The sequence below is a fragment of the Sciurus vulgaris genome (genome assembly GCF_902686455.1).
Source record: "Sciurus vulgaris genome assembly, chromosome: 5".
In the NCBI taxonomy this organism is placed as follows: Eukaryota; Metazoa; Chordata; class Mammalia; order Rodentia; family Sciuridae; genus Sciurus; species Sciurus vulgaris.
Genome location: NC_136465.1, coordinates 117,826,554 through 117,840,286, shown reverse-complemented (window position 1 = coordinate 117,840,286; position 13,733 = coordinate 117,826,554). Strand labels below are relative to the sequence as shown.

General features: G+C 33.5%; 2 protein-coding genes across 2 annotated transcripts in view; both read left to right on the top strand.

Moving 5' to 3' along the window:
* Window positions 1-1,892: 1,892 nt before the first annotated feature.
* Window positions 1,893-2,849, top strand: LOC306661096 (olfactory receptor 6C1-like; the record flags this gene model as incomplete). Its single annotated transcript, XM_079139906.1, has 1 exon — window positions 1,893-2,849. One exon carries the CDS (start codon window positions 1,893-1,895, stop codon window positions 2,847-2,849), a length of 957 nt encoding a protein of 318 aa, XP_078996032.1.
* A 6,279-nt stretch (window positions 2,850-9,128) lies between these two features.
* Window positions 9,129-13,733, top strand: part of LOC306661095 (uncharacterized protein) — a gene marked incomplete at both ends in the record, with an annotated part of 32,547 nt that continues 27,942 nt past the window's right edge. Inside the window, 1 exon segment of the mRNA XM_079139905.1 lies at window positions 9,129-10,052. Within this exon segment, the coding sequence (XP_078996031.1) occupies window positions 9,129-10,052 (924 nt within the window).

Genomic DNA, 13,733 nt, shown 5'->3' with positions numbered 1-13,733 from the left:
ACACAGGAGTAAGTGACTTTAAGACTCAAAAAGTGAACTTGTTTCAAAACCCAACATTCCCCCTTTCCTAAGGAAATATCTTTGGTAATAGCATTTAAACTTCACTTCTAAAAAAGCATTAAAATTTATTATTTTAAAATATAAATAAAAATATTAAAGCAAGCTGTCTTGGGAACTACTTATCTATCTCTTTATCTGAGGGCATCCTCAAATACTAACAAAAATAATGATGTTTGTTACTTCAATCATAAAACAAAATAGTTGACGAGGAATAAAGGTCATAAAAATGACACACACATAGACTAATATCATGAAATTTTGCAAGAGATTTACATGCAACACACCTCAAGTTCAAACCTTCCAATATACACTGTTTTTACTTCTTTCTCCCCTCTTTCCCTGACACCTGAGATTGCTCATGGCAATGACATCAGTATTTTCAGCTTCAGACAAGGAAGTAGCAGGAATTGGAAAAGCTGATGAGAGGTACTAAATGTTGGTGGATGGCTAAGGATAAAACAACCACTTTTTAAAAATTATATGTCTTTTCCATTTTTGGCAATTTTCAATGTAATTCAACTATTACATAAAGAGAAATGTCTATAGAGATAGCAGCAGTGTCTTAAATGTGATTCTATTTGGGAAGATATTCTGCAGACACATATCTGAAAGATAAGAAGGAATCAGAAAAGTATGGCTAAAACCTTGGCCATACCATTTTATGCTGTGTAATACTAAATTATTTTCTTATTACTTTTTAATTTATTTTTTGCACACATGTTAATTGTACATGTTAATGACATTCAGTGCGATATTTCCATAGATGTATACAACATGCATTGATTATAATCAGCCACTCTTCCTTCACCCTCCCACCAATCCACTCTTGAACACTTCCTAATGACTACTAATCACTATTCTACTTGTTTTTTATCCTTAGTTTCCACATATGAGAGAGAATATGGATACTTGTCTTCCTGTGTCTAGCATATTTCACTAAACATAATACCCTTCAATCCATTCATTTTGCTACGAATGATTTCATTCTTCTTTATAGTTGAATAATTCCCCTTTATGTATACAAACTACGTTTTATTCATCCATTCATCTGTTGAGCACCTAGGCCCTGAGTATATTTACAATTGTGAATTGTGCCACAGTAAACATGGGCACGCAGGAATATCTTTGGAATGCTGACTTCATTTCTTTTGAGTATATGCCCAGTAGTAGGATGGTTCGATCATTTTGTAGTTTTTGTTTGTTTGGGGCAACACTGGGAATTGAACTCAGGGGCACTAGACTATTCAGCCATATCCCCAGCCCTATTTTGTGTTTTATTTTGAGACATGGTCTCACTGAGTTGCTTAGGGTTTCAATGTTGCTGAGGCTGGCTTTGAACTCACAATCCTCCTGCTGCAGCCTCCCAAGAGGTTGGGATTACAGGCCTGTACCACTGCGCCTGACTTATTTTTTGTTTTTTGATAACCTACGCGCTGTTCTTCCTAGTAGCTGTATTAATTTGCATTCTTACTAACTGTTGTAAGAGTTCTCTCAAGACATATTCTAATCTGCATTTCCTCTTGTGTGTGTATTTGACAATAACCATTCTAACGGGAAAGAGAGAGAGAGAGAGAGAGCACCTTAATGGCGATTTGATACTAAAATAGTTTTTCATTCTACTTTGACTAAAAAGTTTTTCACTGTAAAAGAGTGGAAACTGAAGGATCGTTATCATGATCAGTTTTCTTTCCATTTCCCCTGAAGATGGAGATGGCATAATATTTCAGCTATATTCCAGCTTCATGCTTGGATATTTATTAATCATCAACTCAAGTGCTTTCTTTGTCGTTTCTTCTATAGGTTTAACAAGAGGAAATTGACTAAGGAAGCAAATGAGAAACCATACAGAAGTAAGAGCTTTTATCCTCCTGGGCCTGTCAGATGATCCAAGGCTCCAGGTGGTAATATTCATCTTTCTCTTCCTCACCTACATGCTCAGCATCACTGGGAACATGACCATCATCACCCTCACCCTGCTGGATTCCCATCTCCAGACTCCCATGTATTTCTTCCTCAGGAATTTCTCCCTATTAGAAGTTTCATTCACAACTGTCAGTATACCCAAGTTCCTAGGTACCCTTATTTCAGGAGATAAAACCATTTCCTTTAACAACTGTATAGCTCAGTTATTTTTCTTCATTCTCCTGGGAGTCACTGAATTTTACCTTCTGGCTGCCATGTCCTATGATCGTTACATTGCCATCTGCAAGCCTCTGCATTACACCACCATCATGAATCCAAAGGTCTGCACAATGCTTGTCTTTGCTTGCTGGCTGGTCTCCTTCTTAATCATCTTCCCTGCACTCATGCTGCTGCTACAGCTTGATTACTGCAGGTCCAATATCATTGACCATTTTACCTGTGATTACTTCCCCCTACTCCAACTGTCCTGTTCAGACACAAAATTCTTAGAGATAATGGGGTTTTCCTGTGCGGTGTTTACTCTGATGTTCACTTTGGCATTAATATTTCTGTCCTACATATATATCATCAGAACAATTTTGAAGATTCCTTCTACTAGTCAGAGGACAAAGGCCTTTTCCACGTGTTCTTCCCACATGATCGTCATCTCCATCTCTTATGGCAGCTGCATTTTCATGTACATTAAACCCTCAGCAAGAGACAGAGTGTCTTTGAGCAAGGGCGTGGCTGTACTGAACACCTCAGTGGCTCCTATGCTCAACCCCTTTATTTACAGCCTGAGGAATCAGCAGGTCAAGCAAGCCTTCATGAACATGGCCAGGAAGATTGTATTTTTCACAAGTACACTAAAAGATGGGGTGTCTTGAGGTAAAAGCACATTGATGGGAAATTAATATAAAATGAATGAAATTTTGGTAGAACTTCAAATCAGCATTGCCCTCCCTGTCATTCCTGTCATTCATTCTTTTCTTTTCCCTAACCATTTACTGGTATATTCGTTTAATATATATCCCACCAAATTTAAATTATTTTCTTATGCCTTTCTGACACCCTATTTTTCTGGTGCTTGTTTATCACAAATTATCAAGAAATAATTATTTAAAAAGACAATTGCAATATGAGTTTTTTTTTCAGGAAAAATAATCCCCGTATATAGGAGACACAAGTTTTAGACATTGATATATTGTACTTAACACACACCAAAATATAAATTGTGATTTTATTTATATTCTACAGAAAGTCCCTTGAATTTTCTTGCATTTTTTTCTAAGAAATAAGTTACATGTAACACAAGTGAATGAAAATGTAATTTTTTTTTTTTCATTTAAAACCAAGAAATAGGTCTGGGGTTGTAGCTCCACGGTGGAGCACTCACCTAGCATGTGCAAGGTCTTAGGTTCAGTCCCCAGCACCAAAAGAGTAATAGTAATAATAATAATAACAATAATATATAAGCTAAAGTAAAAATAAACCAGGTACTTGTTATTTGTCTATTCACAATGTAGCATGGACCATTAATAATACATCTTTAGATTTAAGTGCTAAATAGACTTTCATATTTCCAAATCATAAATCTCTCAGTAGATATATAGGTAGACACACATATAAATATATACAAACCTATGTATATATACACTCAAAGACATAAGGAATACATGCTACAGAAAATAATGAAGAAATAAGCATTAGACATGTGGGATAATTTTATTTTCTGATATTCCATTTTAAGTAAGCTCCTTTCTGAATATGAGAGTGCTTGGGTGTGGGTTTATATGTGTGTGTGCGTGTTTGTATGTATATATATATGGAGCTACGTGTTGTTGGAAACTAATCCAAAACATGATATGTGTGTATGTGTGTGTGTGTGTGTATGAAATCTCTTAAACATCTAAATCCTTTGAACATATTATATATATGAGGAAATATACAGATACAGGTATAGATATCCTTTTCATGTTTTGAACTATTTAGAAATGGGGCATGTATCCAAATTAGTGAATACTTAAATAAAATCTTTTGAGTTTCTGTTTTGTATAAAATACAAGCTTCATTGCAAAGAAAAATATTCAAGCATATATAAAGTTTTTATATGTAAAAATTTGATCATGTTCTTTAAGGATATTTACTATATGTCAGGCACCATGGTTACCATATTCTATCTGAAGAATACAAATCAATACACTCAATTTTGAAGAAATTTCACTGACCTAATGCATATATAGAATGAATCAAGATAAAACAAAATAAAGTCTCTGAATATCAGGGTTTTTTTTCTCTATAATTTGTAGTCTTCTGCAGTTGCAAAATAGTTTATAACACAGATCTTACAGAACAACCAACTCTGTTTTAAAGTCACCAGGTAGAGGAGAGATGTGTATGAATCATGTCCAGGTGTAGATAAGGGGACCTAAATCCTAGGGAACAATGGCAAGAAATAGAAATTTGCCAAAAAAACAAATATTTCAAAAAACTACAAAATAATTTGCAGGAAGCTGCAAAAAATGGAAATGTTAAAAAGCAAAAGAGAATGTTTAGAAAACAAAGCCAAACATAATCTGAAATCTCATATTGTCATAATCTTATTAAGTCAGCATGTCCAGAATTCATTTTAAGATACACCATTTTTGTAATGTTGAACTTAAGAGGAAGTTGTAGGACACCAAGTTCTTAATTCCTGAAAGACATTTTCTCTAACTTCCTTGGAAGTAGAGTGTATTAGTAAAAGTTCTCCAAATAAATTGAAGCAATAGGAGTTATAGGTACAGATATGGAAAGAATTTTATTGGGAAGAATTGACTTATGCAGCTGTGGTAACAAAAGTGTCATAATCCTCCATCTTTGCAAACTGGATGCCCACAAACTCAGTGGTGTAGCTCTAATCCATGCCCAAAGATATGAAGATGAGGAACAATGGGTTAAGGCCTGGTCTGAGTTTTAAGACGTAGAAATGTTCAAGGGCAGGAGTAGCTGGATTTCTCAGTCCAAAACAGAGAAAGTTCATTCTTCCTTCTACCTTTTTGTTCTCTTTGGGCTCTCAACAGTTAGAATGACGTCCACCCACAATGGGGAGGCCCTTCCTCTTTAAATCAAAGTACCAATTCAAATGGAATCACCTTCATAGAAATACCCAGAAATCAAGTTTTATCAGTCATCAGGGTATCCCTTAGCCAAGATCACATAGAATTAACCTGCACAACCTTAATCCTTGTATAACCAGGTTAAGTGGGAAAACCCCAGTGTGAAGTTTGATACATTTTGAAAATATTTGACAAAACAAACCATAGACTGATTATTTTATAATAGGCCCTGTAACGTGTAAACAGGCTCTATGTGCCATATAAGATAAACTACTAAGTCATACAAACAGCCTGGGAATTCTGACAGTGATAATTATAGATCATAAATTCTATGTGATCAACTCAGTTCTTGGCTTTTCCTGTCACAGTCATAAAAGTTTCTATCATCTAAGTCTCCTTAATGCCTTTGTTCAAGCATCACTATTTTAATGAACAAGTCCTAAATATCTGACTTAATCCTAAACCTACCTCTACTGCAGAACTCCACATAATCCTTAATCTAATCTATGTGGGCTTTCATTAATTTCTCTGTAGCATTTTATCATCTAATAACATAATTTTAAAAATTATTATGTGTATCGTTTAGTGTGTCTCCATTCAGTTCATGTGAAATAAGATCTCTATCACTTTTCTTGACTATTGTTTTTCAATCTTATAAAAGAGTGCTTGATATAAAGTTTCTCTGTACCAAAACCAAACAAAATAATAAAAATAATCTTTGCTTACTAAATATGAGTGTAGAGAGGCCATGACAAACTAAAGAGATTAATAAAACTGATGAAAAATGAAAGAAAACAACACCATACAAATGTATATGGTCAGTCAAAAGTTGAAAATCTTTATTGTAAAAATGTGATTACATTTTGAGATGTTGACAATAAGTCTTGAGTTTTTCTTCATCTCACTATTCAGACAAGAACCCTAGGAAATAAAGCTTCAGATATCTTTACAATAATGTCTGAAGGCTCTGGGACATCTCGTGCTAATTTTCTTGGGATCCCCACCACACCCTTTTTCCCCCCACTTATTTTCCTTTGGCTTCTGTATATCAGAGTAATCGTTTCTGAATCTGGCTTATTGCAATTAGCATGATGTTCTCCAGTTCTGTGCATTTACCAGCAGATGCAATGATTTCATTTTTCTTCATGACTGAGTAAACAACTCCATTTGATATATACACAACTGTTGATATATAAACAACTCCAATTTGTTTATATATCATAATTTTCTTAATCCATTCATCTGTTGACAGGCACCTAGGCTTGTTCTGTAACTTGGCTAATATGAATTGCACTGCTATTAACATTTGTATGCGTATATCACTCTAGTGAGCTGATTTTAGTTCTTTAGGATAAATTCTGAAGAGTGGAATCACTGGGTCATATAGAGTTTCCGTTGGTAATCTTTTGCGGAATCTCCATATTGCATTACAGAGTGGTTGTATGAATATTCAGCCCCACCAACAATCTGTGAGTGTACATTTTTCTTCACATTCTCACCAGAATTAATTATTATTTGTATTCTTGATGATTGCCATTCTAACTGGAGTGAGATGATTTCTCAATGTAGTTTTGATTTGCATTTCCCTGATCTTCAGGTCTGTTGAATATTATTTTTTTGTATTTGTTGATATTCTTTGTATATTCTGGATATTAATTCTCTGTCACTAATAATTTCTTAGTAAAATGTTGAAGTGATGATAAATCTAGGTAAAGCCAACAGGGACAGTAAGATGAGGAAAGATGTGGCAATTAATTATTGTACTTTGTAATGAGGATGAAGTTAAAGTATGTAATAATTTTTTTTTAATTATAAGAACAATATGTACATTATAATAGTTATTATTTAACTTACCATTCTATAATAACCTTTAGTTTATAGGTGATCAACATCTAAAAAAGTATTATCAAAAAGGCATGTGTACAAAATTTTTATATTTTAAAAATATAATTAAATATCATTTAGATTAAAGGTTCAGGTTTTGTAACAAAGTATGTTTCACAGCTATTTTATTGCTCATGAAATATCACATAATAATAAAATATTACACAGATGCAATTAATGGAAATACATGGTTTGCAGAAGACAGGATTGTAGATTCTCTGTGGAATACTGAAAGGAATGTCACCATTCTTGAGGGAGATCCACAACGGAGAGAGTTAGGAGGCTACTAAGAAATTGAAGGATGGCTAACGGAAATCCCTCAAGGTCTGTAAGGTAACAGAGATGTGGCCTGGACTTTGTCTTGTTCCCATAAGATCAAATCTTTGAAAAACAAAACAAGTAAACTTGAAATATTTGAGATATAAAGCACAACCAGTTGGAAACAGGATTCTGATTTAAGAATCTATACTCAAAATGCCCAATGATGTCGTACCTTTTCTGTTCTTTCCTTAAATATTACTTTCTTAAACTTCTAGATCAAATTAGTGAGGGGGAACATAATGTATTGCCATGTTTTTCTGAAGGTTTCTGACATTACATTTTTATTTCTTTAAATTGTTTCCCTTTAGTCATCATGAAATAGTGAAAATACAAAATCAAATTTGATTTTCTGTGACCTTTGCTAGTGTCTGGCAGAAAAGCAATGATTTTACATTCTATCCTTCACAGCAGAAATTTGACCTTCTAAATAGGGAAATGACAGCTGTTGGGATTTAGCAGACCAAATCCACAGAATAGCATACCCAGGGCAGTGTTTGAAGATCTGAGGAATGACAGAGTGAGTTAAGGTGAATGGGAGAGGTTTTCTTGCATATTTTAAGACTTGCTTGTGGATGAGTGCATCCATGGAATGAGGGACTTATGTGGGACAAAAATGATTAAGGAAGAAAACATTCTTCCATAAAACTTAATAGGTAAGGAAGGAAGATGTTCAAATGGAAAATATACCGTGCTATAACCCAAGTGACAGAGCTGCTAAGATCTAAGGCAAGTAATTACTTTTTTGCCTTTTCTTTTTTTGGGAGGAGGGAAAGGGGGTACTGTGGATTAAACTCAGAGGCACTCAACCATTGAGCTACATCCCCAGCTCTATTTTGTATTTTATTTAAAGACAGTGTCTCACTGAGATGCTTAGAGATTAGCTTTTCTGAGGCTGGCTTTGAACTCATGATCCTCCTGGAAAAATCTATGCTTCAAAGCAAGATGAAAAATAAATACATGTTCCTTTCAGCTCAATAATGAAAAGAAATGTCTGCGTACAATATGCCTGAATATGTCTGTATATATATATTTACACAGACACACACATACATATATACATGCATTTCTAACAAATTGTCAAGGACATCAAACAACAAAGATTTTGATAGAATTATAAGGTAAATCAATAAGTAAACATATTTCCAGGTTACTACATGAAATAATCACATTATTTATCTTTTAGCATATATATAATATGTATAGATATTCTTATGTTATCTTGACAGTCTAAAATATTAATATTAAAAATCAAATTAATAATTAAATCAAATAATTTATATTTTTAAAGTATATTTTACTTTTTAACAAAATCATTATTTGATTTCTTATATCATGGCAGGAATAATGTGTTGTTACTTTAATCTTCCAAATTTTTCTGTCGCCTTTCAATGAAATCAAGATAACCTATTTTCGTTTTTAGGCTGTAGTATTATCTAATGTATTCACCATGGGAAAGGAAAGAAAAATGCATGTTTCATGTAATTGTTTTGACAAAAAATGTAATAATATTTTGTATAAATTGGACACAATATAAGAATAACTGATTTTATTCATCATTTTTCAATGATGTGACTTACTTTATAAAAATTCCCTAAATACAGCTGCTAAATTTAAAATAAAAGCACAAGTTGCAAACAAATTGGACTTAGAAATATGTATTAAAATATGTTGCAAAGAAAAATCAAAATAAAATAGTTACGTATTATGGAAGATATTTAAAATTGTATCAATAAGGACTATATTGATCATAATAAATTATGTCTTTCTTCTCTCTTTAATTCTATTTTACCCCCAATATCTTTAAAAGAGGAAAAAGGAGAGACCAAGAGACAAGTACAAAGAGAAAGCCTGAGAGAGAGACAGATGAACCACACAGTGATCACAGAATTTGTGCTTCTAGGCCTTTCTGATGATCCTAAACTTCAGATTGTAATTTTCCTCTTTTTATTTATCACTTACATATTAAGTGTCACTGGAAACCTGACTATCATCATTCTAACCTTTGTCGACCCCCATCTACACACTCCTATGTATTTCTTCCTCCGGAACTTCTCTTTCTTAGAAATCTCATTTACAACTGTGTGTATCCCTAGGTTTCTGGGTGCTATTATCACCCGGGATAAGACCATTTCCTATAACAACTGTGCAGCACAACTATTTTTCTTTATCTTCATGGGGGTGACCGAATTTTACATTCTCACTGCCATGTCCTATGACCGCTATGTTGCCATCTGCAAGCCCCTTCATTATACAACCATTATGAGCAGGAAACTCTGCACCCTACTTGTGCTGTGTGCCTGGCTGGGTGGATTTATGACCATTTTCCCTCCCCTTATGCTTCTGCTCCAGCAGGATTACTGTGCTTCCAATGTCATTGATCACTTTGCATGTGATTATTTTCCCCTTTTACAACTGTCTTGCTCAGACACATGGCTCCTAGAAGTTATTGGTTTCTACTTTGCTCTGGTTACTTTGCTATTCACTTTGGTGTTAGTGGTTTTGTCTTACATGTACATTATCAGGACGATTTTGAGAATTCCATCTGCCAGTCAGAGAAAAAAGGCTTTCTCCACCTGTTCCTCTCACATGATTGTCATTTCTATTTCTTATGGAAGTTGTATATTCATGTATGCTAATCCCTCTGCCAAAGAAAAGTCATCACTAACTAAAGGAGTAGCTATTCTCAACACCTCTGTTGCCCCCATGCTGAACCCTTTCATCTACACCCTGAGGAACCAGCAAGTCAAACAAGCGTTCAAGGATGTGGTCCACAGAGTTGTGTTTTCTACAAATAAATGAAAGAAATCTTTGTCAAAAATAAAGGACATTATAACAAAAAATTCATAAATATCTTTAGTATTCTTGTCTCATATTTTCTTTATATGCCATATTATGCTTATTTTGAGTTTTTCCAGATCCATGTCTTCATTCCACGCCCAAATGTACCCAACATATTGTTTACTGAGTTATTTAAAAATATGCTACAATTCTCCCCTTCAGAGGTTTCTTGAAATGGTATGTATTTATTTAAAACATGCTGTATGATAATGGTAATAGTTTTTAATTCTGTTCATCTCATCTGTAAAAGGCATATACATCACCATGTTTTCTTCAGATGCAGAGCTTAAATGTGTAATTTCTCCTCCATTTTTTCTATTGAATATGGATATTGTCAGTTTTTAGTTCTCTATATTCCATATCTTGGTTCATTAAATTTGGCTCCTACAGACAATATGTTCTATTGCATTGTCTCTTAAATGTGGAGCTCTATACTTTGGTGAAATTTAGAGGGCACCACTTTCATTTCTCCGTAAATTGAGTACTCCTTTAATACACAAAAATACATTTAGGATTCACTATAATTATGTTAATCATATGAACATCAACTCAATAATTAAGCTTTTGCCTTGAATCATCAGCTAATAGTTACACCACAGGAAATATCAACTTCAATTGTTCCATTAAAAAAAATTTTTCCCAAGTAATTTGGATTAGAAAAGTTTTAAGACTAATACACTTTATTTCTAACTTTGTAACTACTGTAATTTACAAAGTAAAATGTAAAAATGGTATTATGTATTTATAAAATAAAAATCATTGTACAGATTTTAATACCTTCAAAGAATTCTTAGTCCTTACATCTCAACTGTCTACTAAATCTGGAAATCAAAGGATTCCAATACAACAAATGAAATGGTAATGTCTCTCTGAAAAATTTAATTTTTAGGAATTTGTGTGATTTAAAAGATGAACACATGCCTTTGAATTAAATTCTTGCCAATAGTTTTTTGAATTTAATATTTCCAAGGAACTTTCACCAATGTATTAGATTCATTCATTCAAAAATGTGTTCACTAACAAAATGATTTAGTGATTGAAAATTTTGTTCTTGTTCTCATGCAGACCTAAGTAGAAAGAATAAAATAAGTAAATAGGTGATCAGCAATGTAATTTATAGGTGTTATATCTCTAGGAGGAATATATTGCACATTTTTAAGAATTTAGTAGTAAATGGACATAATACCTTCTTTTTATTTATTTATTTTTATGTGGTGCTGAGGATCAAACCCAGTGCCTCATACTTACTAGGCAAGTGCTATACCACTGAGCTACAATCACAGCCTCTATATTGAACATATTTACAAACATATTGAGATATAAATAATAGTAGGTTTGCTCACATCATTAACGATTTACTTAATTTTTACCAATATGTAAGATAGACTATTATTTTTATTTATTGCACCAGGATAACAGCCATGATATGGTAACAAGTAAAATAAATACAATATCTCAAAGTCCTCAGCTAAACAGACATGAAACTAATAACAAACAGTCTCTTAATACTTAAAATTAAGTCTCTTAATACTTAATACTTAAAATACTTAAATTATCACTAACCACATAAATTTAATTGTGTCTTTGCAAACTCTAATGGCATTTGTAGTTATAGGTTTGTGAGTGGCCAATGACATCAATGCTGGCACACAAATAGTGTGAGTGGTTAAATGCTTTTAAACTGAACTGCCTTGTCAAAACCAAAGCCATGATTCTTATCAAACTCAGTCAACACAAAAGGTTTTTCTTAAGTACAGTTTGGTCTATTCAATTCTAACGAAAAGAAAGAAAAATGTTAATTGTCTGTTTTTGCATATCCATTAAAATACTGAGTTTTAATTTGGTGAATTCATATCTATCACCACCCAACAAATTATAGGCAATATGATACATGTTTCTCTTTGGATAAATGTGTGAAGGAGTATTTGTTGAATTTTTGAGTTATCATATTTGTTCTTAACTTACCGTCAATAAAATTTTACGAAAATTAGACACACAAGAGCTTCAAAGCCAATACTGAAGTTTTGAGATTATTTACTTATTGTAAAATTAATATCAGGGAAATGCAAATCAGAATCACTTTACTTCAATAAGAATGGATACTATCAGAAAGATTTTGATAAGTATTGGTGAGGATTTGGAGAAATGTGAATGTTTGCACACTGCTGGGGAGAATGCAAATTAGTGTAGCATTTAGGTAAGCAAAATGGAGGTTCCTCAAAAATTAGAAATTCAGATGCCATATGATGCAGAAATCCCCTACCAGTTATATATCCAAAAGATATATACTTCCAAAAGAAGTATGTTGAAGAGACATCTGCATTTCCATTTTTATTGTAGCAGTATTCACAATAGCCAAGAAATGGAAATACTGACAAAAGAATAAAGAAAATGTGGTACATCATGAAATATTCTTTAGCCATAGGGGAAAAAAATAAAATTCCATTATTTGCAACAACAAGGGCAGAACTGGAGATCATTATATTCAGTGAAATGAGCTAGAAACAGAGAGACAAGTAATGCATGATGTCACTCACATGTGGAATACATATATAAAGGAAAAGATTGGTTTCATAGAAGGTGAATAAAATGGTAGGGGAGACTGGAGAGAATAGAAAGAAAAGAACAACAAGGAAATGTTGGCCATGTGCACTAAGTTACAGTTAAATAGGAACCAAAAGCTCTGGTGTGTTATAGCACAGCAGGGTGACTACACATAACAATAATGTACTGTGTATATCAAAAGATTAGAATGATATATTTTGAATGTTTTCACCATAAAGAAATGATAGTGGTATAAGAAAATATGTTTAACCCGATTTAAACTTTACATGATGCACCATGTATCAAAATATTCCATGGTACTCTATTATCATGTATGATGTTTATGTTTTATGTATGTTTAAAAATGAATTTAATTTTAAAATGAAAAGAAAATACATGGAAACTTCTTTCATTTCTCTGGGAAAATATATATTTGCCTTTATTTCTGAAAGACAACTTTACTGGGTACATTATTACTGGTTGGCAGGAGGGATATTTTTGTTGCACTTGTTGTTTTGTTTCAGCTCTTCCAATTCATCATCAGGGAAGGAACAGTTGAATGTAGCTGTGCCCAGGGGCCAGGGCTGAAGTCACAGGTTTGAGGGTGGAAGAGGGGCAAATCACAGGGTTCCCATGGTCCTAGTGCAGAACTTGGGTTCAAGTGTGATCCCCCCTCCTGCTCCAGGCATCTAGGAGCCCACAAGAGCTTCATCACTTGCTCTGCCACTGGTACACAACCTGTAAAGCTCTGAAGTGAGTGTGAACCTGGTGCAATACATGCTACACCCTTATTAGTTTTGAGAGGAAGACCCACCAAACCTTCCGTAAGCTCTCAGGCCCTGGGCTTGGAATTTCGAGGGTTCCACGAGAACATACAACCTGCATGGCTCTCATTCTGCCCAAACTCATTCTGTGAGGAATCCAACTGAGTCATTTATGCAATGCACACATGTATTGAAACATTCCATGGCACTCTATTATCATGTGTAATTTTTATTTTGTGTATGTTTCAAAATGCATTTAATTTTAAAAATAAAAGAAAATACATGGCAACTTCCATTTTTCCAGGAAATTTTATCTTGCCTT